The following is a 23,529-nucleotide window of genomic DNA, read 5'->3' as shown; positions in this document are numbered from 1 at the left end:
GTAAAACCATTTTGGGTTGCATGTAGATTCCTTTCCACAGAGGGTTCTTCCTGGGACCAAAAAAGGTTATACCTGGAACCAAAAAGGGTTATCCTATGGGAACAACCGAAGAACCCATTTGGAATAAAAAAAATCTAAGAGTGTATGCATGTGGTCTCTTGAGCGCTCCCCATTTTGGCGCAATTTGGTGTTCAGGTGAGGAAACAGTTCCCAGTCCACACATATACTTGGCCATGTCTGTGACCTGATTAACACTGTAGTTTTGGCTGATATATTGTCTATTATTTGATCTTGACCACTAACTAGGAGACCCTAAGTAGGTTAATGTAGGTCTGTCATAGACTGGACCCTAAATGTCCAATTTTAATGAACACAAAAGTCAACAATGAGTTGATAAATGAAACCTTCTGGCTTCATATCCACTTGGTAACTGATGACCCATGATCACCTAAACTGAATACAATTTGCTACAAATATTTCCATGGCCTTACCTGTGCATGGCTTATATACGGGTAATAACAAATATTACCATAACTTTTGATGATGGCAGAAAACTTCTTGAATAGTTGTTTTGGGATTGAAAAAAACATACGGAGAAATATCCAAGGAAAGTTTAATTGAGAGATGGTTTATTGACTTGTGAATCACCCAAAGACACAGTCCAGCATGAGGTCCCCAGCTACCCAAAATAAAATCAGTGTCTTCAACAGAGGGCTTAACTATTATGAATCATTTTGAAATTGTATGTGTAGTGATGTGGGGATGAGAATATTGAACATTGTGCCAGCATGATTCATACCCCTATCCAAACATTCTATTTCCTGTGTAGATTGAATAGTACTGTTTGTTCGTACGGTGGCCATATGTTCATTCACTGTTTCATAACTACAACAACTTGAGTGTTACTGTTTTCACAACCCAGTTTTCACTGATCATAAAAAGTAGGCAACTCATTGCCCAGAATGCATTTCTCCTCTGCACCCTTTTCATCGATAGTGACAAGGTAGGCCACACCTCCGCTGGAACCATCTCGACTCATAGCCAATGAAAGTGCTAAGCGAGAGGAGATATGAAGAAAGAGGGAGAGTATATTATTGACAAATGACACAACATCTTAATAGCGTCTAATTCATGCTGTTTAGGCCATACAGGTATATCAATACATATAAGTATTTTAAAAGTGCAACGTCACTCACTGTTGACAACAAACTGTTGGCAGTCCTCTTTGCTCATGGCCTTCCGGTACTCTGCATCAACAAACCCATAGACGTAGGAGCTTCCAGAGCCGCCGACCGCAAAGGGTTGTCTGGACAAAAGGCCATTCAGGGTCACATACACCTGGGAGGGGGCAATGAGTGGGGAATGCTTGAGCACAGTAACCTTGCAAACTCTGAAGTAGGAAAAATACTATGCAAATTAGTGAACAACTGTGAGTTTGATGCAACTGTAAGTTTGATTATGTACTAATTGTACAAAAAATGTATTTGAGCATACACTCAAAACTATTACAAAATGGTCAATTTAATTCAAAATGACCTCTTCTGAGCTTCAGGATCAGTTAAAATGTTCCAGATACAAGAACATTTTCTGAAATAAACACAATAAAGAAAGAAATACAGATTTCTTTAAATTGAACCTTTATTTAACTAGGCAAGTAAGACCAAATTCTTATTTACAATTGACGGCCTACACCAGCCAAACCCAGACGACATTGGGCCAATTGTGCACCACCCTACTGGGCTCCCAATCACAGCCGGATGTGATGCAGCCTGGATTTGAACCAGGGACTGCATTGACACCTCTTGCATACGAGATGCAGTGGCTTAGATCACTGCGCCACTAGTGTTTATAGATGTGGCATTTCTATGTAATGACTGACCTGTCCCCCTCCTCTCTTGTCCCACCCGGCAACAATGAGATGCGCTGACAGCTCTTCTTTGTACTTGTATGAGATGTTTTTCACCAGAGTGGCAGCTGAACGAACTTGAGGATCCTCTCCAACCTCAATGCTGAGTTCAAGAGGTCACAAGTCACATAAGCCAAAGCTTAATAGCAGAATTATTTAACTGCATCTACTGTATAAAGGTAAACCCCCATGAGAACATGAGAAAATGCGCAGTGAAGGCCTATTAACCTTTTCCATACATTTAACTCAACCAAATGTGTTATACATAGGACTAGAGCTATTGTCGACCACAATAAATAGCCATGCAGCAGGTAACACGGGTAATACCTGTGCACATCCAGCTGGTAGTTAACCATCTCAGCGATGGTCTGGGCGTCCGCAGCCGAGCCTGACAGGGCGCAGTAGATCTTGTCATGGAGGAGAGAAAGCTTGTTCATCACCCGGTTCACCACAGTCTCCCTGTGAGGGATGGAGAGAAGAGGGAAGATGGATGGAGGAAAAACAGAGGGTTTAGGGAGGACCATCATTGTAAATGATTGGCTTTCAAAGACTTGGTACAGCGACTTACCCAGCAGACACTCGAGAGTCAGAGCCCAGCACCACCCCTCCATCAAACTCAATAGCAATGATGGTGGTCTGATAGGAAAACAGACACAATTTTGATTAAGCGCTTTCCAAACTGTCTTGAGGGCATAATTAAATGACTCAATTGAATGACTCAACACAGCTAAATTCACGTTGAGACTGACTCACGTTTGGAAAAGGCAATAGATTTATATTTATACATTCATACAAATAAATAAGCAAAAACAGAATGAACACCCCAACATTATAGACTGATATAATTTCCACCTCCATACATGTCATCAAATGATACTCACCCCTGTTTTTACTTCTTCAGATAGCCACCCTGGCTCTAATGAGTCATCTAACATCTTGAAGCACTTTATTTTTGCGCCCGATAGATAATAAGTGGCTGGTCGCGTTGATACCTGTTCAGTGCGCACGGTGTTTGAGAAGCCTATTGACTCAACGCGAAATGGAAAGAGAAAGAAAACATGCAATTTAAAACCAAACGACGCCTCATTTAGGACATACGCAAACGATTGCTATTAAACTACAATGTTGTATTTAGAATTAACTACTAAAGATATTTGAGAAAGGAGCCGCCATACCTTTCTGTCTGGTCCACCATTTTCCAGAAGAAAATGAAAATGAAAGTTAGATTGTCAGTGAGAGGCTGAAATCATTTTCCAAGAAACATACAGAGCTCCAAAAGTACAGGGTCAGAGACAATATTTTGTTGTTGTTTTGGCTCTGTACTCCAACACTTTGAATTTGAAATTATACTATGACTATGAGGTTGAAATGTAGACTTTCCGCTTTAATTTAAGGGTATTTTCATCCATATCGTGTGAACCGTTTAGAAATGACAGCACTTTGTGTACATAGTCCCATATTCATAGCACGCAATAACTACATCAAGCTTGTGATTCTACAAACTTGTTGGATGTATTTGGTGTTTGTTTTGGTTGTGTTTCAGATTATTTTGTGCCCAATAGAAATGAATGGTAAATAATGTATTGTGTCATTTTGGAGTCACTTTTATTGTAAATAAGAAAATAATATGTTTCTAAACACTTCTACATTAAATGTGGATTCTACCATGATTACTGATAGTCTTGAATGAACCGTGAATAATGATGAGTGATAAAGTTAGAGGCATAAATATAAAACCATAATCTCCCGTTGTTGTAATGGTGAGAGGTTAGCAAATCTTGGGGGTATCATGTTGGGTTGTGTGCCTGTAACTTTCTCACTCATATAACAGTTTTAAATTGTACCAATATTTACTAATTGTAATGATATGTATGTTGCTGTCAGGTAAACACAGGTTTAAGTACGCATTAGTTAATACAGGCTCACTTGACCCCTACCTACGTGTACATATTACCTCAATTACCTCGACTAACCTGTAGCCCTGTACATTGACTCGGTACTGGCACCCCCTCGCTATTGTTATTGTATTGTTGCTCTTTTATTTACATTTTTTACACATGTTTATTTAGTAAATATTTTCTTAACTCTTATTTTTCTTAAAACTGCAATGTTGGTTAAAGGCTTGTAAGCATTTCACTATAAGGTCTACTACACTTGTTGTATTCGGCGCATGTGACAAATAAAATTTGATTTGAACATATTTACTAATCTATTGCTAATGATGTCTCTAAGTAAATGGGGCGTATTCCCTCAGAAATAGCCTAATCAATTATAGTGGGGACTGTCAGATTGACACATTTCTAATCAAACACACTTACCCACAGTGTAAAGATATTTTTCACTTTGATTTGATTGATTCCATACAAAGGTCATTAGATAAACAGATATATAAAGCACAGAAACAAAATGAACACAGTGTGGATTAGAAAGCACATAGGCAGGAGCAGAGAAGATTCTCACATTGGACTCTTGGAAATCATGAGTGTTTATTTCTAACCACAGTCCCAAAACTGATGTGAAGTTAGGCCTATGAACACCAAATGCTGCATGTACAGTATGAACAACAGTGATTGGTTGGGTGAAGGTTCCAAATTCCTCTCACAGAGTGTCACAGCTGATTGGCTGATTGAAGAGTCACTACTCATCGTGGAACTTGGGCAGCTTGTCTCCAGGGATGACAATATGCTCCACCCCCTCCTCCGTGATCACTACCAGGTGTGCCACACCCCCGCTGACATTGTCTCTGCCCATAGCCAGGGCAAGAGCTAGGTGGGGTGAAGAGAAAAAGAAGAGGGAGGGAGGAAAGAGAGGAAAATAGGTCAGATGGCAGGCAGAGATGGGTATGGAACCATATCCTTCCACATTTTCAGGAAACAGGTCTGTTGTGTTCCAGTGCCAATAATGCCATAGCAAATCCATCCTACAATCACTCTCCTGTCCCACTCCACTGGAAGATGTTTTTTTTTTTTAAATAGAAAAATAATTCAATATCTGACATCTTTTATCCTGTATAAAAACAGTGCCATTCGGATAAAACAAGGAAGCCTAAAGGGAAAATCAACTTTTACCATTTGTAGCAAACTGCAGGCACTCCTCTTTGCTCATGTCAGGTTTGTATTTGGCGTCGGCGTAACCGTAGATGTATGTGCTGCCTGATCCTCCGATGGTGAACGGCTGACTGAGTAACATACCGCCCAGGGCCACTGTGTAAACCTACAGGTGAGATAACAGTCAGAAATGGTGTGTGTTCTATTCTATTGTGTTCTATTCTATAGGTCTGTTTGACTGTTTGTTATGCCCCAGTGCTTCACCTGTGGCCCTTTCTTCCTGTCCCAGCCTGCAGTGATGAAGCCGGCCTGCAGCTCCTCCTTGTTGTTGTAGCACAGCTCCTTCAACACGGACGCTGCTGCCTTCACCAGAGGAGGGGACTCCATCTGAATACTTACCACACAGGGCAGACACAGAGAAGACATGGGTGTCATCATTTAGTATCAGGATTATTCCACAGTTTGTTTCTATGTCTATTGTAGTTCAAGAGGCAGTAGGCTGCACATTACTACTAGGACCACCTCTAAAATGGAGGTCTCCCTATTGGTAATAATAATTCAAATCAATCACACATCAATCAAGCCCAATTAGTTTGATATAAACCATCATGAGATACGTTGAGCCAGCCAGGACAGAGGGAAAAGAGGGAAAGGGACAGGGTGGTCCATACCTGTGGAAGGAGATCTGGAACTTGGCAGCCTTGGTGACGGCCTGAGCGTCTGCCAGGGAGCCGGCGATGCAGCAGAATATCCTGTCATGAACCTGGATCAGCTTGTTGATGGTCTTAGAGGACACGTAGTACCTGTGGGGGAAGTGGAGATAGAGACACATTAGACAGACTCCTGATGACACATTCCAATGTACAGTTGAAGTCGGAAGTTTACATGCACCATAGCCAAATACATTTAAACTCAGTTTTTCACAACTCCTGACATTTAATCTTAGTAAAATTCCCTGTCAGGTCAGTTAGCATCACCACTTTATTTTAAGAATGTGAAATGTCAGAATAATAGTAGAGAGAATGATTTATTTCAGCTTTTATTTCTTTCATCACATTCCCAGTGGGTCAGAAGTTTACATACACTCAATTAGTATTTGATAGCATTGCCTTTAAATTGTTTAACTTAGGTCAAACGTTTTGGGTAGCCTTCCACAAGCTTCCCACAATAAATTGGGTGAATTTTGGCCCATTCCTCCTGACAGAGCTGGTGTAACTGAGTCAGGTTTGTAGGCCTCCTTGCTCGCACAGTTCTGCCCACAAATGTTCTATAGGATTGAGGTAAGGGCTTTGTGATGGTCACTTCAGTACCTTGACTTTGCTGTCCTTAAGCCATTTTTCTACAACTTTGGAAGTATGCTTGGGGTCATTGTCCATTTGGAAGACCCATTTGCGACCAAGCTTTAACTTCCTGACTGATGTCTTGAGATGTTGCTTCAATATATCCACATAATTCTCCATCCTCATGATGTCATCTATTTTGTGAAGTGCACCAGTTCCTCCTGCAGCAAAGCACCCCCACATCATGATGCTGCCACCCCCATGCTTCACGGTTGGGATGGTGTTCTTTGGCTTGCAAGCCTCCCCCTTTTTCCTCCAAACATAATGATGGTCATTATGGCCAAACAGTTCTCTTTTTGTTTCATCAGACCAGAGGACATTTCTCCAAAAAGTATGATCTTTGTCCCTGTGTACAGTTGCAAACCGTAGTCTGGCATTTTTTATGGCTTTTTTGGGGCAGTGGCTTCTTCCTTGCTGTGCGGCCTTTCAGGTTATGTCGATATAGGACTCGTTTTACTGTGGATATAGATACTCTTGTCCCTCTTTCCTCCAGCATCTTCACAAGGTCCTTCGCTGTTCATCTATAGGAGACAGAACACGTCTCCTTCCTGAGCGGTATGACGGCTGCGTGGTCCCATGATGTTTATACTTGCGTACTATTGTTTGTACAGATCAACGTAGTACCTTCAGGCGTTTGGAAATTGCTCCCAAGGATGAACCAGACTTGTGGAGGTCTACAAAACATTTTCTGAGGTCTTGGCTGATTTCTTTTGATTTTCCCACGATGTCAAGCAAAGAGGCACTGAGTTTGAAGGTAGGCCTTGAAATACATCCACAGGTTTTATTACATTTTTATTTCACCTTTATTTAACCAGGTAGGCTAGTTGAGAACAAGTTCTAATTTGCAACTGCGACCTGGCCAAGATAAAGCATAGCAATTCGACACATATAACAACACAGAGTTAGTCATGGAATAAACAAAACATACAGTCAATAAAACAGTAGAAAAAAAGATAACAAAAAGTGCAAATGAGGTAAGATAAGGGAGTTAAGGCAATAAATAGGCCATGGTGGCGAAGTAATTACAATATAGCAATTAAACATGGGAATGGTAGATGTGCAGAAGATGAATGTGCAAGAAGAGACACTGGGGTGCAAAGGAGCAAGATAAACAAATAAATACAGCATGGGGATGAGGTAGATAGATGGGCTGTTTACAGATGCGCTATGTACAGTGCCTTGCGAAAGTATTCGGCCCCCTTGAACTTTGCGACCTTTTGCCACATTTCAGGCTTCAAACATAAAGATATAAAACTGTATTTTTTTGTGAAGAATCAACAACAAGTGGGACACAATCATGAAGTGGAACGACATTTATTGGATATGTCAAACTTTTTTAACAAATCAAAAACTGAAAAATTGGGCGTGCAAAATTATTCAGCCCCTTTACTTTCAGTGCAGCAAACTCGCTCCAGAAGTTCAGTGAGGATCTCTGAATGATCCAATGTTGACCTAATTAACTAATGATGATAAATACAATCCACCTGTGTGTAATCAAGTCTCCGTATAAATGCACCTGCACTGTGATAGTCTCAGAGGTCCGTTAAAAGCGCAGAGAGCATCATGAAGAACAAGGAACACACCAGGCAGGTCCGAGATACTGTTGTGAAGAAGTTTAAAGCCGGATTTGGATACAAAAAGATTTCCCAAGCTTTAAACATCCCAAGGAGCACTGTGCAAGCGATAATATTGAAATGGAAGGAGTATCAGACCACTGCAAATCTACCAAGACCTGGCCGTCCCTCTAAACTTTCAGCTCATACAAGGAGAAGACTGATCAGAGATGCAGCCAAGAGGCCCATGATCACTCTGGATGAACTGCAGAGATCTACAGCTGAGGTGGGAGACTCTGTCCATAGGACAACAATCAGTCGTATATTGCACAAATCTGGCCTTTATGGAAGAGTGGTAAGAAGAAAGCCATTTCTTAAAGATATCCATAAAAAGTGTTGTTTAAAGTTTGCCACAAGCCACCTGGGAGACACACCAAACATGTGGAAGAAGGTGCTCTGGTCAGATGAAACCAAAATGTAACTTTTTGGCAACAATGCAAAACGTTATGTTTGGCGTAAAAGCAACACAGCTGAACACACCATCCCCACTGTCAAACATGGTGGTGGCAGCATCATGGTTTGGGCCTGCTTTTCTTCAGCAGGGACAGGGAAGATGGTTAAAATTGATGGGAAGATGGATGGAGCCAAATACAGGACCATTCTGGAAGAAAACCTGATGGAGTCTGCAAAAGACCTGAGACTGGGACGGAGATTTGTCTTCCAACAAGACAATGATCCAAAACATAAAGCAAAATCTACAATGGAATGGTTCAAAAATAAACATATCCAGGTGTTAGAATGGCCAAGTCAAAGTCCAGACGTGAATCCAATCGAGAATCTGTGGAAAGAACTGAAAACTGCTGTTCACAAATGCTCTCCATCCAACCTCACTGAGCTCGAGCTGTTTTGCAAGGAGGAATGGGAAAAAAATTCAGTCTCTCGATGTGCAAAACTGATAGAGACATACCCCAAGGGACTTACAGCTGTAATCGCAGCAAAAGGTGGCGCTACAAAGTATTAACTTAAGGGGGCTGAATAATTTTGCACGCCCAATTTTTCAGTTTTTGATTTGTTAAAAAAGTTTGAAATATCCAATAAATGTCGTTCCACTTCATGATTGTGTCCCACTTGTTGTTGATTATTCACAAAAAAATACAGTTTTATATCTTTATGTTTGAAGCCTGAAATGTGGGAAAAGGTCGCAAAGTTCAAGGGGGCCGAATACTTTCGCAAGGCACTGTGTAGATGCAGTGATCTGTGAGCTGCTCTGACAGCTGGTGCTTAAAGCTAGTGAGTCTCCAACTTCAGTGATTTTTGCAGTTCGTTCCAGTCATTGGCAGCAGAGAACTGGAAGGAAAGGCGACCAAAGGAGGAATTGGCTTTGGGGGTGACCAGTGAGATACCTGCTGGAGCACGTGCTACGAGTGGATGCGTGCTACGAGTGGGTGCAGCTATGGTGACCAATGAGCTGAGATAAGGCGGGGCTTTACCTAGCAGAGACTTGTAGATAACCTGTAGCCGGTGGGTTTGGTGATGAGTATGCGAGGGCCAACCAATGAGAGCGAACAGGTCGCAGTGGTGGGTAGTATATGGGGCTTTGGTGACAAAACGGATGGCATTGTGATAGACTGCATACAATTTGTTGAGTAGAGTGTTGGAGGCTATTTTATAGGTGACATCGCCGAAGTCGAGGATCGGTAGAATGGTCAGTTTAACGAGGGTATGTTTGGCAGCATGAGTGAAGGATGCTTTGTTGCGATATAGGAAGCCGATTCTAGATTTAATTTTGGATTGGAGATGGTTAATGTGAGTCTAGAAGCAGAGTTTACAGTCTAACCAGACACCTAGGTATTTGTAGTGGTTCACATATTCTAAGTCAGAGCCGTCCAGAGTAGTGATGCTGGACGGGCGGGCAGGTGCGGGCAGTGATTGATTGAATAGCATGCATTTAGTTTTACTTGCATTTAAGAGCAGTTGGAGGCCACGGAAGGAGAGTTGTAATGGCATTGAAGCTCGTCTGGAGGTTAGTTAACACAGTGTCCAAAGAGGGGCCAGCATTATACAGAATGGTGTCGTATGCGTAGAGGTGGATCAGAGAATCACCAGCAGCAAGAGCGACATCATTAATGTATACAGAGAAGAGAGTCGGTCCGAGAATTGAACTCTGTGGCACCCCCATAGAGACTGCCAGAAGTCCGGACAACAGGTCCTCCGATTCGACACACTGAACTCTATCAGAGAAGTAGTTGGTAAACCAGGCGAGGCAATCATTTGAGAAACCAAGGCTGTCGAGTCTGCCAATACGAATGTGGTGATTGACAGAGTCAAAAGCCTTGGCAAGGTCGATGAATACGGCTGCACAGTAATGTCTCTTATCGATGGCAGTTATGATGTCGTTTAGGACCTTGAGCGTGGCTGAGGTGCACCCATAACCAGCTCTAAAACCAGATTGCATAGCGGAGAAGGTAAGATGGGATTCGAAATGGTCGGTAATCTGTTTGTTAACTTGGCTTTTGAAGACCTTAAAAAGACAGGGTAGGATAGATATGGGTCTGTAGCAGTTTGGGGCTAGAGTGTCACCCCCTTTGAAGAGGGGGATGACCGCAGCAGTTTTCCAATCTTTGGGAATCTCAGACGATACGAAAGAGAGATGGAACAGGCTAGTAATAGGGGTTGCAACAATTTCGGCAGATCATTTTAGAAAGAGAGGGTCCAGATTGTCTAGCCCGGCTGATTTGTAGGGGTCCAGATTTTGCACCTCTATCAGAAAATCAGCTATCTGGATTTGGGTGAAGGAGAAATGGTGGGGGCTTTGGAGGGTGCCAGGGGTTGCTGTGGAGGGTGCCAGGGGTTGCTGTGGAGTGTGCCAGGCTGTTGACCGGGGTAGGGGTAGCCAGGTGAAAAACATGGTCAGCTGTAGATAAATGCTTATTGAAAATCTCAATTATAGTGGATTTATCGGTGGTAACAGTGTTTCATAGCCTCCCAGCAGTGGGCAGCTGGGAGGAGGTGCTCTTATTCTCCATGGACTTTACAGTGTCCCAGAACTTTTTTGAGTTTGGTACACCTCCAATGGACTCAAATTATGTCAATTAGCCTATCAGAAGCTTCTAAAGCCATGACATAATTTTCTGGAATTTTCCAAGCTGTTTAAAGGCACAGTCAACTTAGTGTATGTAAACTTCTGACCCACTGGAATTGTGCTACAGTGAATTATAAGTGAAATAATCTGTCTGTAAACAATTGTTGGGGCCTCCCGGGTGGCGCAGTGGTTAAGGGCGCTGTACTGCAGCGCCAGCTGTGCCATCAGAGTCCCTGGGTTCGCGCCCAGGCTCTGTCGTAACCGGCCGCGACCGGGAGGTCCGTGGGGTGATGCACAATTGGCCTAGCGTCGTCCGGGTTAGGGAGGGATTGGTCTCATCGCGCACCAGCGACTCCTGTGGCGGGCAGGGCGCAGTGCGCGCTAGCCAAGGTTGCCAGGTTCACGGTGTAGCCTCCGACACATTGGTGCGGCTGGCTACCGGGTTGGATGCATGCTGTGTTAAGAAGCAGTACGGCTGGTTGGGTTGTGTATCGGAGGACGCATGACATTCAACCTTCGTCTCTCCCGAGCCCGTACGGGAGTTGTAGCAATGAGACAAGATAGTAGCTACTACAACAATTGGATACCACGAAATTGGGGAGAAAACGGGGTAAAATTAAAATAAAAAAAAAACAATTGTTGTAATGACTCCAACCTAAGTGTATGTAAACATCCGACTTCAACTGTATATATTGCAATAATATTATTTATATATACAGTGCCTTGCCGAAAGTATTCGGCCCCCTTGAACTTTGCGACCTTTTGCCACATTTCATGCTTCAAACATAAAGATATAAAACTGTATTTTTTTGTGAAAAATCAACAACAAGTGGGACACAATCATGAAGTGGAACGACATTTATTGGATATTTCAAACTTTTTTAACAAATCAAAAACGGAGAAATTGGGCGTGCAAAATTATTCAGCCCCTTTACTTTCAGTGCAGCAAACTCTCTCCAGAAGTTCAGTGAGGATCTCTGAATGATCCAATGTTGACCTAAATGACTAATGATGATAAATACAATCCACCTTTGTGTAATCAAGTCTCCTTATAAATGCACCTGCACTGTGATAGTCTCAGAGGAAGAATGAAGAACAAGGAACACACCAGGCAGGTCCGAGATACTGTTGTGAAGCAGTTTAAAGCCGGATTTGGATATAAAAAGATTTCCCAAGCTTTAAACATCCCAAGGAGCACTGTGCAAGCGATAATATTGAAATGGAAGGAGTATCCGACCACTGCAAATCTACCAAGACCTGGCCGTCCCTCTAAACTTTCAGCTCATACAAGGAGAAGACTGATCAGAGATGCAGCCAAAAGGCCCATGATCACTCTGGATGAACTGCAGAGATCTACAGCTGAGGTGGGAGACTCTGTCCATAGGACAACAATCAGTCGTATATTGCACAAATCTGGCCTTTATGGAAGAGTGGCAAGAAGAAAGCCATTTCTTAAAGATATCCATAAAAAGTGTCGTTTAAAGTTTGCCACAAGCCACCTGGGAGACACACCAAACATGTGGAAGAAGGTGCTCTGGTCAGATGAAACCAAAATTGAACTTTTGGCAACAATGCAAAATGTTATGTTTGGCGTAAAAGCAACACAGCTGAACACACCATCCCCACTGTCAAACACGGTGGTGGCAGCATCATGGTTTGGGCCTGCTTTTCTTCAGCAGGGACAGGGAAGATGGTTAAAATTGATGGGAAGATGGATGGAGCCAAATACAGGACCATTCTGGAAGAAAACCTGATGGAGTCTGCAAAAGACCTGAGACTGGGACGGAGATTTGTCTTCCAACAAGACAATGATCCAAAACATAAAGCAAAATCTACAATGGAATGGTTAAAAAATAAACATATCCAGGTGTTAGAATGGCCAAGTCAAAGTCCAGACCTGAATCCAATCGAGAATCTGTGGAAAGAACTGAAAACTGCTGTTCACAAATGCTCTCCATCCAACCTCACTGAGCTCGAGCTGTTTTGCAAGGAGGAATGGGAAAAAATTTCAGTCTCTCGATGTGCAAAACTGATTTGAGACATACCCCAAGCGACTTACAGCTGTAATCGCAGCAAAAGGTGGCGCTACAAAGTATTAACTTAAGGGGGCTGAATAATTTTGCACGTCCAATTTTTCAGTTTTTGATTTGTTAAAAAAGTTTGAAATATCCAATAAATGTCGTTCCACTTCATGATTGTGTCCCACTTGTTGTTGATTCTTCACAAAAAAATACAGTTTTATATCTTTATGTTTGAAGCCTGAAATGTGGCAAAAGGTCGCAAAGTTCAAGGGGGCCGAATACTTTCGCAAGGCACTGTATATTTACCTTTATTTACTATGCAAGTCAGTTAAGAAGAAATTCTTCTACACCTGCATTGCTTGCTGTTTGGGGTTTTAGGCTGGGTTTCTGTACAGCACTTTGAGATATCAGCTGATGTACGAAGGGCTATATAAATACATTTGATTTTAATTGTTTACAATGACGCCCATATATATTGCTATATTGCTGATTTATTTCATATGCTGCGTGTCACAGACTTGTATTTGACAGTAGAACTATCATAAAGACATGTCTAGAGGAAAGAACGGGTAATATGATTAACTTGATTCCAGGTGTTGATGCTACTCACCCTCCAATGGACGCCCTGGAATCTGAGCCGATGATAACCCCTCCATTGAATGTCACCGCCAAGATGGTGGTCTGTAGGTGATAACATGCAGAGCATCAAAATCTATCAATACATGTATCATCATTTAGATAGGGATAGAACAAACAATATAATATATAGTTGATATAATATATTTATATTATAATGCACTTATTACTTTTTTATTATATATTATCTGAGGTCAGTGTTTCCTCCTTATGAATATGGTTGGGATTTGGGCTAATCAGGCTAAGCTGATTTTAGATCAGTGGCAAAGTGTCTTCTACCCTGAGCTTGAGGTCCACATGAATGACTCGAAAACGAAAGTAAATTCAGCCCCTTTGTTCGTAGGAAATGTACGAAGTAAAGTTCTCATTATTAATATCAACTTAAATGTCTAAACGTTTCCCTTAACCCTTAACATCAAGACAGTCTAACGTTATAATTAAAATCAATCACACATCAAATTCAGGTAAATTGGTCGTAAAATGCCTATCACAGCTTCAATTTAGAAAAACAGTTATAACAATATCGGGTACAAAATATGAAAAACAAATTACTTACGCCTGTACTAACTCCTTTGATTTGAGAGTCCATAAAACGTTTTTCCATTATTGGAAAACACAGATGAAAAAATGAGAGATAAAACGTCCCTCAGTCACAAACATAAGATCAAGAAAATAGCGACCTCAAGCGATTTGAAAGACAGAATCGATGGGAAGTCAAAATCTCACGAGTCCAAAGTAACCGTCTCCAGATATGGCGCTATCAAATGTCGTCGAAACACCTGCATCGGGATTTAATTTTGAGAACGTCTGCAGGTATGATTTCCCTTTAATCTTTTAGAAGAATAATAATGTTGTTATTTCTTGTAAATAGTGAAACTTCGCAATAATTTATCAGTTCTACCAAGCCTATATCGAAAGTGAAAGTAATTCTCTCTCGGAAAGTCTAAGTATATAAACTTTTGTCATTGCAGCTATATTGTTTTAAATAGGCTACCTTCATTCAAATGAAAGCATGTGTGTTTTTCAGCTCAATTTTTATTTATCTGTTCTAGTGATGCTGTTGGTACTGACATTGTATTTCAGTGTGTATGATAAATCAATTTAATATTGGCTTTATCACTTAGAAATGTTGCTCTAGAGGGTCTGCTTCAGGGAGGACAGACTAAGGCACCTAAACCGATGAAGACTGGGACCACCATAGCTGGAGTTTTGTGTAAGGTAAAAATTATTCACATTGACGATGGGATAATGGTCTCATTTAATGTATTCTGCTTAAATTTTTATTCAATTGTTATAATTAATATCCGTATTGTGTCTGCAGTAATGGGTGAAGTGTATTCCAATTGCACTGAACCAAAATATAATTGCAACATGTAAATTGTTGGTTCCATGTTTTCTTGAACTGAAATAAAAGATCCCAGAAATGTCCATATGTGCAAAAAAGCTTATTCCTCTCAAATTTTGTGCACAAATTTGTTTGCATCCCTGTTAGTGATCATTTCTCCTTTGCAAAGATAATCCATACACCTGACAGGTGTGACATATCAAGAAGCTGATTAAACAGCATGATCATTACACAGGTGCACCTTGTGCTGGAGACAATAGAAGACCACTCTATAAGGTGCAGTTTTGTCACACAACACAATGCCACAGATGTCTTAAGTTTAATTTCTCTACCATAAGCTGCCTCCAACGTCATTTAGAGAATTTTGCAGTACGTCCAACCGGCCTCACAACCACAGACCACGTGTATGGCGGCATGTGGGCAAACGGTTTGCTGATGTCAACGTTGTGAACAGACTGCCTCACGGTGGCGGTGGGGTTATGGTATAGCCAGGCATAAGCTACGGACAATGTACACAATTGCATTTTATTTATGGCAATTTAAATGCACAGAGATACCGTGAACCGATCCTGATAATGCACGGCCCCATGTCGCAAGGATCTGTACACAATTTCTGGAAGCTGAAAATGTTCCAGTTCTTCCACGGCCTGCATACTCACCAGACATGTCATCCATTGAGCATGTTTGGTACGCTCTGGATCAACGTGTACGGCAGCATGTTCCAGTTCTCGCCAATATCCAGCAACTTCGCACAGCCATTGAAGAGAAGTGGGACAACATTCCACAGGCCACAATTAACAGCCTGATCAACTCTATACTGCATGAGGCAAATGGTCACACCAGATACTGACTGTTTTTTTTATCCATGCCGCGACATTTTTTTAAAAGTATCTGCGACCAACAGATGCAAATCTGTATTCCCAGTCATGTGAAATCTATAGATTAGGGCCTAATTAATTTATTTAAATTGACTGATTTCCTTATATGAACTGTAACTCAGTAAAATCTTTTAATTTGTTGCATGTTGCGTTTATATTATTGTTTAGTATATTTATGTGTATGCTGTTCATTTGTGCAGAATGGAGTGGTACTGGGAGCAGACACACGAGCCACCTCTGGTGAAGTAGTGGCTGATAAGATGTGTGCCAAGATCCACTACATCTCCCCCAATATATAGTGAGTAGGCCTACACCTGTAATGGGTAGTGTGGTGTTGCTTAGTTGTGGAACACAATTGGTTGTGTGAATGATAAGTACAAAATTGGGGGCTTTTCCTACAACACAAACTGTCACTTCTATTTGAGATATTCATAGCTGGATCAATTTTCCGTCCTCTCTCCTGCCTACTCCCTCTGTCAGCTGCTGTGGTGCAGGAACTGCAGCGGATACAGAGAAGACGACCGACCTGCTCTCCTCCAACCTCACCATATTTTCTATGAACAGCGGCAGGAACCCACGTGTCGTGATGGCAGTAAACATACTGCAGGACATGCTTTTCAGGTGTGTGTGGTGACAGAGGATGAATGCATTTTCACTAGCTACATTCTATGGGGAAAATTCACTTGATTCAAAATATGTGGTTATAATGTCTCTTATGTCTTTCATAGGTACCGGGGTCAGATAGGGGCCAGTCTAATCCTAGGAGGGGTGGACTGCACTGGTAATCACCTCTACAAAGTGGGGCCCTATGGGAGCATAGACAATGTGCCATACCTTGCAATGGGTGAGGGACTGCTACTGTGTCAAGCATACATAAGCATTCACCATATACTGTTATAGTTTGGGCCATTTTAGTCAATAACTCAAATAATTACATAATTACGTTTAGTTGATTCCTATTTGTGTTTGACATTGAATTGTGTTTTGTGTAGGGTCTGGTGACTTGGCTGCTTTGGGGATTCTGGAGGACAGGTTCAAAGCTAATATGGAGGTAAGAGACTTCCTTAGTCAGGCTATGGGTTGTCATACATTTAGTTTATATGCCTTCGCATCAATAAAGTTCAAGCCCAAAGAGTTAAGTCATTGGACTCCCCATAAAGAAGGCATCAGATTTGTTTACATTAAGCTGTATGTATTGTAGACCTACCTCCCCATCCCAGTCCCTTCACTCACTCCCCATTCCTGTGTCCTACTAGATGGAGGAGGCTAAGGAGCTGGTCCGGGATGCCATCCACTCTGGCATCATGAGTGACCTGGGCTCAGGAAACAACATAGATATCTGTGTCATCACTAAACAGGGGGTGGACTACATCAGGCCATACCAGGAGTCAGAGTACAAAGACAAGAGGTAAATTATGTCACCATCCTCAGCTTCTGCTAGTATTAGTCTAGACAGCATATTTTCAAAAACTATTGTTCTTTGACAGAACAGTGATTCATTTATCTTCTCTCTCTCTCTTTTTGTTATTGTCTCTCTCGTTTCTCTTTCTTTTGCTCAGGCAGAGGAGATACAAGTATCGCCCAGGTACAACGTCTATTTTGACAGAGAAAATAGTCCCCCTGGAGCTGGAGGTAGTTCAGGAGACAGTCCAGCGGATGGATACGGCCTGAACCTGACCACTCCCAAACGACAAAGAAACAGTCACACAGAGGCTTATCACAATATTCAGACATAAAATCAATTAATACAATAGAATTAATCATGTAAAGACTTGACTACTAGGTGACACTACAATGCAAAGCCATAAAAACCTTGTGACATAAAGATTTTAGTTGAATGAACTGTAGTCAGTGATACATTTTGAACAGGTATAGTAGGCCTAGGCTAGTGGGTGAAATATTGGAAATATGTGATTGATTGAATAAAAAGTCTAATTATTTTTCATGAACAATGTTTTGAGTTTTCCCTCCTCACTTTTAGCTTTCTCTTTTAACACAGTTTCAGCTCACAGCATCTTCATTTTTAAATATGTTTTTATGTTCTTTCCATGGTTCACCGTGCCTGCTATTACTTTCCAGGGGATTTAGATATTTAAAATGTAATCGAGCATAACATTTAGTACTCTCCCTGTGACTCCTTGTGAGTGACTACTTGATCATGCGGATATTTATTAAGGATCCCCCATTAGCTGCCAAGGCAGCAGCTACTCTTCCTGGGGTCCAGCAACATTAAGGCAATTAATATACAATTTAAAATATCACATGACATTACATTTCATAACACTTTACACAACACATGAAGTGTGTTCCCTCAGGACACTACTCCACCATCACATATTTACAATACAACATCCATGTGTACGTGTGTGTAGAGTGCGTGTCTTATCACGTGTATGTGTGTCTGTGTCTGTGTCTCTTCACAGTCTCGCCGTTCCATAAAGTGTATCTTTATCTGTTTTTTTAAATCTGACTCTACTGCTTGCATCAGTTACCTGATGTGGAATAGAGTTCCATGTAGTCATGGCTCTATGTAGTACTGTGCGCTTCCCATAGTCTGTTCTGGACTTGGCGATTGTGAAGAGACCTCTGGTGGCATGTCTTGTGGGGTATGCATGGGTGTCCGAGCTGTGTGCCAGTAGTTTAAAACAGATGCCTCGGTGCATTCAGCATGTCAACACTTCTTACAAAAACAAGTAGCGATGTAGTCAATCTCTCTTCCTCTTTGAGCCATGAGAGATTGACATGCCTATAACCAAACATAAAGCAATCATTCTCTAACCCCTTTGCCATGCATGTATCTTTCCATGTAGTGTCAAAGGAGGCTAACAAGGTGATAGAAATCAACCCTTACCTGCTGGGGACCATGTCCGGATGTCTCTGTGGGATTGAGTCCCCCTATACAGTTACACGGTGTTAATATCAAAGTCATCAATGCCTGTCTGTGTAAGTCAGGTTTATGGGAATGGGTTGGATGAAATGAAAATGTACAAATGAGTTTCCTTACACACATAACAAATGCATGGGACATGAAGTTATCACCTTAAAACCATATTGGTATCAACCATTGACTTTGTGGTTACCCTCTCCCTATCTTAGTCTTCTTGGTCTGCTTCTAAGCCATATTAATGCCTTGGTCCTTTACGTATCTGGGGTGTTAAAATGTATCTGGAAGTAAACCAGTGTGTTAACAAACTGACTGTCTTGTCTCATACAGTGACTGACCCTCCATCTCTTTGTGTCTCAGGCTGTACAAACTGAGGAACAAACAGAGGATCTCAGTGTCTGCAGCCTCTAAGCTGCTGTGTAACATGATGCTGAGCTACAGGGGCATGGGCCTCTCCATGGGCAGCATGATCGTTGGCTGGGACAATAAGGTGAGGAGTGGAATGTATCTTTGTGTGTGTGGTATGTGTGTGTCTGTGTGTGAGTGTGCGTGTTTATTTCAAAGCCTACGTTTTCATCCTTATGGTACCCAACATGATTGAGTGCCATTGGAGTGCCTCCAATTGTCATGTCTGTTGATGAGTTTTCATTTATTTGTGTCTTGCTGTCCAGGGCCCTGGTTTGTACTATGTGGATGACAACGCCACACGTCTCTCTGGTCGCATGTTCTCTACTGGTTGTGGTAGCAGCTATGCGTACGGAGTAATTGACAGCGGCTCCCGTGAGGACATGACGGTAGAGGAGGCGTACGAGCTGGGCCGCCGCGGTATCACCCACGCCACACACAGAGACGCCTACTCCGGAGGAGTGGTCAACCGTGAGTGACCTTGTTCTAAACCTATACTCACTCCGTAACAATTTTGATTTCACTAAGGCAGTTCATGTGAGACCATGTGAAGCATAGATACAGTCCATTCGGAAAGCATTCAGGCCTCTTGACTTTTTCCACATTTTGTAACATTGAAGCCTTATTTTAAAATTGATTAAAATATTATTTCCTCATAAAGCTACACACAATACCTAATAATGACAACGCAATTTTTTGTTGTTGTTGAAAAAACTACTACAAATTTACATTTACATAGGTATTTAGACACTTCACTCAGTACTTTGCTGAATCACCTTTGGTAGCGATTACAGCCTCAAGTCTTCTTGGGTATGACGCTACTGTCATGCCTGCTCCAACACTCTCCCTCTCTGGCTCTCGAGGGTGCAAGGCTGCCCTTCATTACGCACACCTGTTACCATCATTACGCGCAGAAGCACCTGGACTCCATCCCGTTGTTGATTGCCCCGTCAATAATTGTCTGCTCCTCCGGTTGTTCCCTATGTCTGCATTGATGTCGTTATTTTGACCCCTGTCCAGATGCTTTTCCTGTCCTGTTTCATGTCTGCGCTAATGAAATGTTCTCCCTGTACCTGCTTCCTGTCTCCAGCGTCGATCCTCATAGCTACAAGCTTGGCACACTTGTATTTGGGGAGTTTCTCCCATTCTTCTCGGCAAATCCTCGCAAGCTCTGTCAGGTTGTATAGGGAGCGTTGCTGCACAGCTATTTTCAGATCTCTCCAGAGATGTTCGATTCAGGTTCCAGTCCGGGCTCTTGCTGGGCCACTCAAGGACAGAGTCTTGTCCCGAAGCCACTCCTGCGTTGTCTTGACTGTGTGCTTAGGGTCATTGTCCTGTTGGAAGGTGAGCGTTCGCCCAGGTCTTAGGTCCTGAATGCTTTTGAGCAGGTTTTCATCAAGGATCTCTGCTCCGTTCATCTTTCCCTCAATCCTGACTAGTCTCCTAGTCCTTGCCGCTGAAAAACATCCCCACAGCATGATGCTGCCTCAACCATGCTTCACCGTAGGGATGGTGCCAGGTTTCCTCCAGACGTGACGCTTGGCATTCAGGCCAAAGAGTTCAATCTTGGTTTCATCAGACCAAAGAATCTTATTTCTCATGGTCTGAGAGTCTTTAGGTGCCTTTTGGCAAACTCCAAGCAAGTTGTCATGTGCCTTTTACTGAGGAGTGGCTTCCGTCTGGGCACTCTACCATAAAGGCCTGATTGGTGGAGTGCTGCAGAGATGGTTGTCCTTCTGGAAGGATCTCCCATCGCCACAGAGAAACTCTGGAGCTCTGTTAGAGTGACCATCAATGTCTTGGTCACCTCTCTGACGCTTGGCCGCATGGCCAGGCGGCCAACTCTAGGAAGAGTCTTGGTGGTTCCAAGCTTCTTTCATTTAAAAATGATGGAAGGCACTGTGTACTTGGGGACATTCAATACTGCAGAAATGTTTTGGTATCCTTCCCCAGATCTGTGCCTCGGCACAATTCTGTCTTGGAGCGCTACGGCAAATTCGTTTGACCTCATGACTTGGTTTTTGCTCTGAAATGCACTGTCAACTCTGGGAACTTATATAGACAGGTGTGTGCCTTTCCAAATCATATCCAATCAATTGAATTTACCACAGGTGGACTCCAATCAAGTTGTAGAAACATCTCAAGGATGATCAATGGAGACAGGATGCACCTGAGCTCAATTTTGAGTCTCATAGTAAAGGGTCTGAATAATTATGTAAATAAGATATTTCTGTTTTTTGCGCTGGGAGTCGGGAAACAAGTTCAGGGAGTGAATAATTTTATAAATAAACGACCATAATACAAAACAAGAAACACTAAACAACGCACAAACATTAAACTGAAACAGAAACAACGATGCCTCGGGAAGGAACAAAATGGAGTGACATATATATGGAAATTAATCAGGCAGGTGATGAAGTCCAGGTGAGCCTGATGAGGCGCTGGTGCGCGTAACGATGGTGACAGGTGTGCATAATAATGAGCAGCCTGGTGACCTAGAGGCCGGAGAGGGAGTATACGTGACAGTATTGTGTGCAGATTGATGACGATTTAAAAAAATAAATAAATGTTAGAATAAGGTTGTAACGTAACGAAATGTGGAAAAAGTCATAGGGTCTGAATACTTTCCGAATGCACTGGTAGGTGTTTGTTGTGTAAATTCCAGGTGTGAATTACATGTAAGAGGTTATAGCTAAATATTCAATTATTATCTTATCTCATAAGGATTTGTCCATATTAGAATGTAGACATGCTGAAGACATAGGAGCATAAAATGTAAACAATACCTTTAAATCAAATGCATGTATGTGTAGCTGTGTCTGTGTGTTTGTCCAGTGTAGCACATGCAGGAGGACGGCTGGGTAAAGGCGTGTAAGGACGGCATTTCAGAGTTGATCTACCGCTACAGGAAAGGCATGTTCTGATCCCAGATCAGTTTCCACAGACACACTGTGTTCTCTCTCAACTGATCACAGCACTGCTCCAAATAAAGACAGTTTTCAAACTGAATACTCTGGCCTCTATTGTCTTACATGCCTAACAATGTTTATGTCAAAATAAATTGTCACAATAAATTGCTGCAACTGTTCACAGTCCGAGTCAAATGTACAGTATATGACAGGGATTATCAACTAGATTTTTTCCTGAGCAGATGATCAGGGGGCCGGAACATAATTACAAATAATTTTTAGACTGCAAATTGACCACAAGAAGCCCAAACATATATTTGACTAAAACACAATAATTTCCAACCTGGCTTACATTTGTATACGATCACATACACTGTTTAGAAAACATCGGAACACTTGCTCTTTCCATGACATGGACTGACTAGGTTAATCCAGGTGAAAGCTATGATCACGTGTTAAATACTCTTCTATCAGTGTACCTGAATGGGAGGAGACAGGTTAAAGAAGGATTCTTAAGCCTCGAGACTATTAAGACACAAATTGTGTATGTGTTTCCTGTGTGTATCAAGATTGGTCCACCACCCAAAAGACATCCAGCCAACATGACACAATTGTGGGAAGCATTAGTCAAAATGGGCCAGCATCCCTGTGGAACGCTTTTGACACCTAGAGTTGAGGCTGTTCTGAGGGCAAAAGGGGGTGTAAACTCAATATTAGAAAGGTGTTCCTAATGTGTATATCTCTATTATACATGGAAATACTTTGGAACATATTTCCCAAATGAAAATCACTTGGAGCTGATTTGCTGGTGTTTTTAAAGTCTTTTATGTAAAAAAATAAATAAAATTGCCTGTGGGCTGCCAGTTGGGGAACCCCTGTATATGAGAATCTACCAGTTATTTCCCAGTGCCAGTCATTGGAAAAGGTTTGTTGTACTGTTCAATACAAACCTTGATTTTTATTTTCTCTGTAGTCGGTTGAGACGTGTGAAATACACATTAAATCAATTATGGCTGGATGGCAGCAAACCTTCTACTTTTAAACTCTGACAAAACAGAGATGCTTGTTTTAGGTCCCAAGAAACAAAGAGATCTTCTGTTGAATCTGACAATTAATCTTGACGGTTGTACAGTCGTCTCTAATAAAACTGTGAAGGACCTTGGCGTTACTCTGGACGCTGATCTCTCTTTTGGCAAACATATCAAGACTGTTTCAAGGACAGCTTTTTTTCATCTACATAACATTGGAAAAATCAGAAATGTTCTGTCCAAAAATGATGCAGAAACATTAATCCATGCTTTTGTTACTTCTAGGTTAGACTACTGCAATGCTTTACTTTCCGGCTACCCGGATAAGGTATTAAATAAACTTCAGTTAGTGCTAAATACGGTTGCTAGAATCCTGACTAGAACCAAACAATTTGGTGGCTTCCTGTTAAGGCAAGGGCTGATTAAGGTTTTACTGCTAACCTACAAAGCATTACATGGGCTTGGTCCTACCTATCTTTCCAATTTGGTCCTGCC

General features: G+C 41.9%; 4 protein-coding genes across 5 annotated transcripts; 2 read left to right on the top strand and 2 right to left on the bottom strand.

Moving 5' to 3' along the window:
- Nucleotides 1-602: 602 nt before the first annotated feature.
- LOC100135882 (proteasome (prosome, macropain) subunit, beta type, 9a) lies at nucleotides 603-3,240 on the bottom strand. 2 transcript variants are annotated; one of them, XM_021570528.2, is made up of 7 exons: nucleotides 3,082-3,240; nucleotides 2,788-2,927; nucleotides 2,475-2,542; nucleotides 2,234-2,365; nucleotides 1,880-2,009; nucleotides 1,197-1,338; nucleotides 603-1,053 (listed from the first exon to the last, which is right to left on the bottom strand). In XM_021570528.2, the coding sequence occupies exons 2-7, from the start codon at nucleotides 2,839-2,841 to the stop codon at nucleotides 926-928; spliced, it is 654 nt and encodes a 217-aa protein (XP_021426203.2). In that variant the 5' UTR covers nucleotides 2,842-2,927; nucleotides 3,082-3,240; the 3' UTR covers nucleotides 603-925.
- Nucleotides 3,241-4,230: 990 nt separating this feature from the next.
- Nucleotides 4,231-14,276, bottom strand: psb9 (proteasome subunit beta type-6-B like protein-like). The gene is given in 6 exon segments (NM_001124259.2): nucleotides 4,231-4,671; nucleotides 4,975-5,119; nucleotides 5,218-5,347; nucleotides 5,625-5,756; nucleotides 13,560-13,630; nucleotides 14,142-14,276. Coding segments are annotated over 6 exon segments (654 nt in total). The 5' UTR covers nucleotides 14,190-14,276; the 3' UTR covers nucleotides 4,231-4,543.
- Nucleotides 14,261-17,757, top strand: LOC110496227 (proteasome subunit beta type-7). The gene is made up of 8 exons (XM_036952782.1): nucleotides 14,261-14,398; nucleotides 14,710-14,803; nucleotides 16,009-16,106; nucleotides 16,289-16,429; nucleotides 16,537-16,652; nucleotides 16,801-16,859; nucleotides 17,065-17,216; nucleotides 17,368-17,757. Exons 1-8 carry the CDS (start codon nucleotides 14,337-14,339, stop codon nucleotides 17,477-17,479), a joined length of 834 nt encoding a protein of 277 aa, XP_036808677.1. The 5' UTR covers nucleotides 14,261-14,336; the 3' UTR covers nucleotides 17,480-17,757.
- A 1,081-nt stretch (nucleotides 17,758-18,838) lies between these two features.
- Nucleotides 18,839-19,577, top strand: LOC118941158 (proteasome subunit beta type-8-like). Its single transcript, XM_036952783.1, has 2 exons — nucleotides 18,839-19,182; nucleotides 19,364-19,577. The coding sequence occupies exons 1-2, from the start codon at nucleotides 19,117-19,119 to the stop codon at nucleotides 19,574-19,576; spliced, it is 279 nt and encodes a 92-aa protein (XP_036808678.1). The 5' UTR covers nucleotides 18,839-19,116; the 3' UTR covers nucleotide 19,577.
- Nucleotides 19,578-23,529: the final 3,952 nt, after the last annotated feature.

Source organism: Oncorhynchus mykiss, chromosome 18, assembly GCF_013265735.2.
Source record: "Oncorhynchus mykiss isolate Arlee chromosome 18, USDA_OmykA_1.1, whole genome shotgun sequence".
Taxonomy (NCBI): Eukaryota; Metazoa; Chordata; class Actinopteri; order Salmoniformes; family Salmonidae; genus Oncorhynchus; species Oncorhynchus mykiss.
The sequence above is the reverse complement of the archived record's forward strand: the minus strand, read 5'-3'. Positions and strand labels throughout refer to the sequence as shown.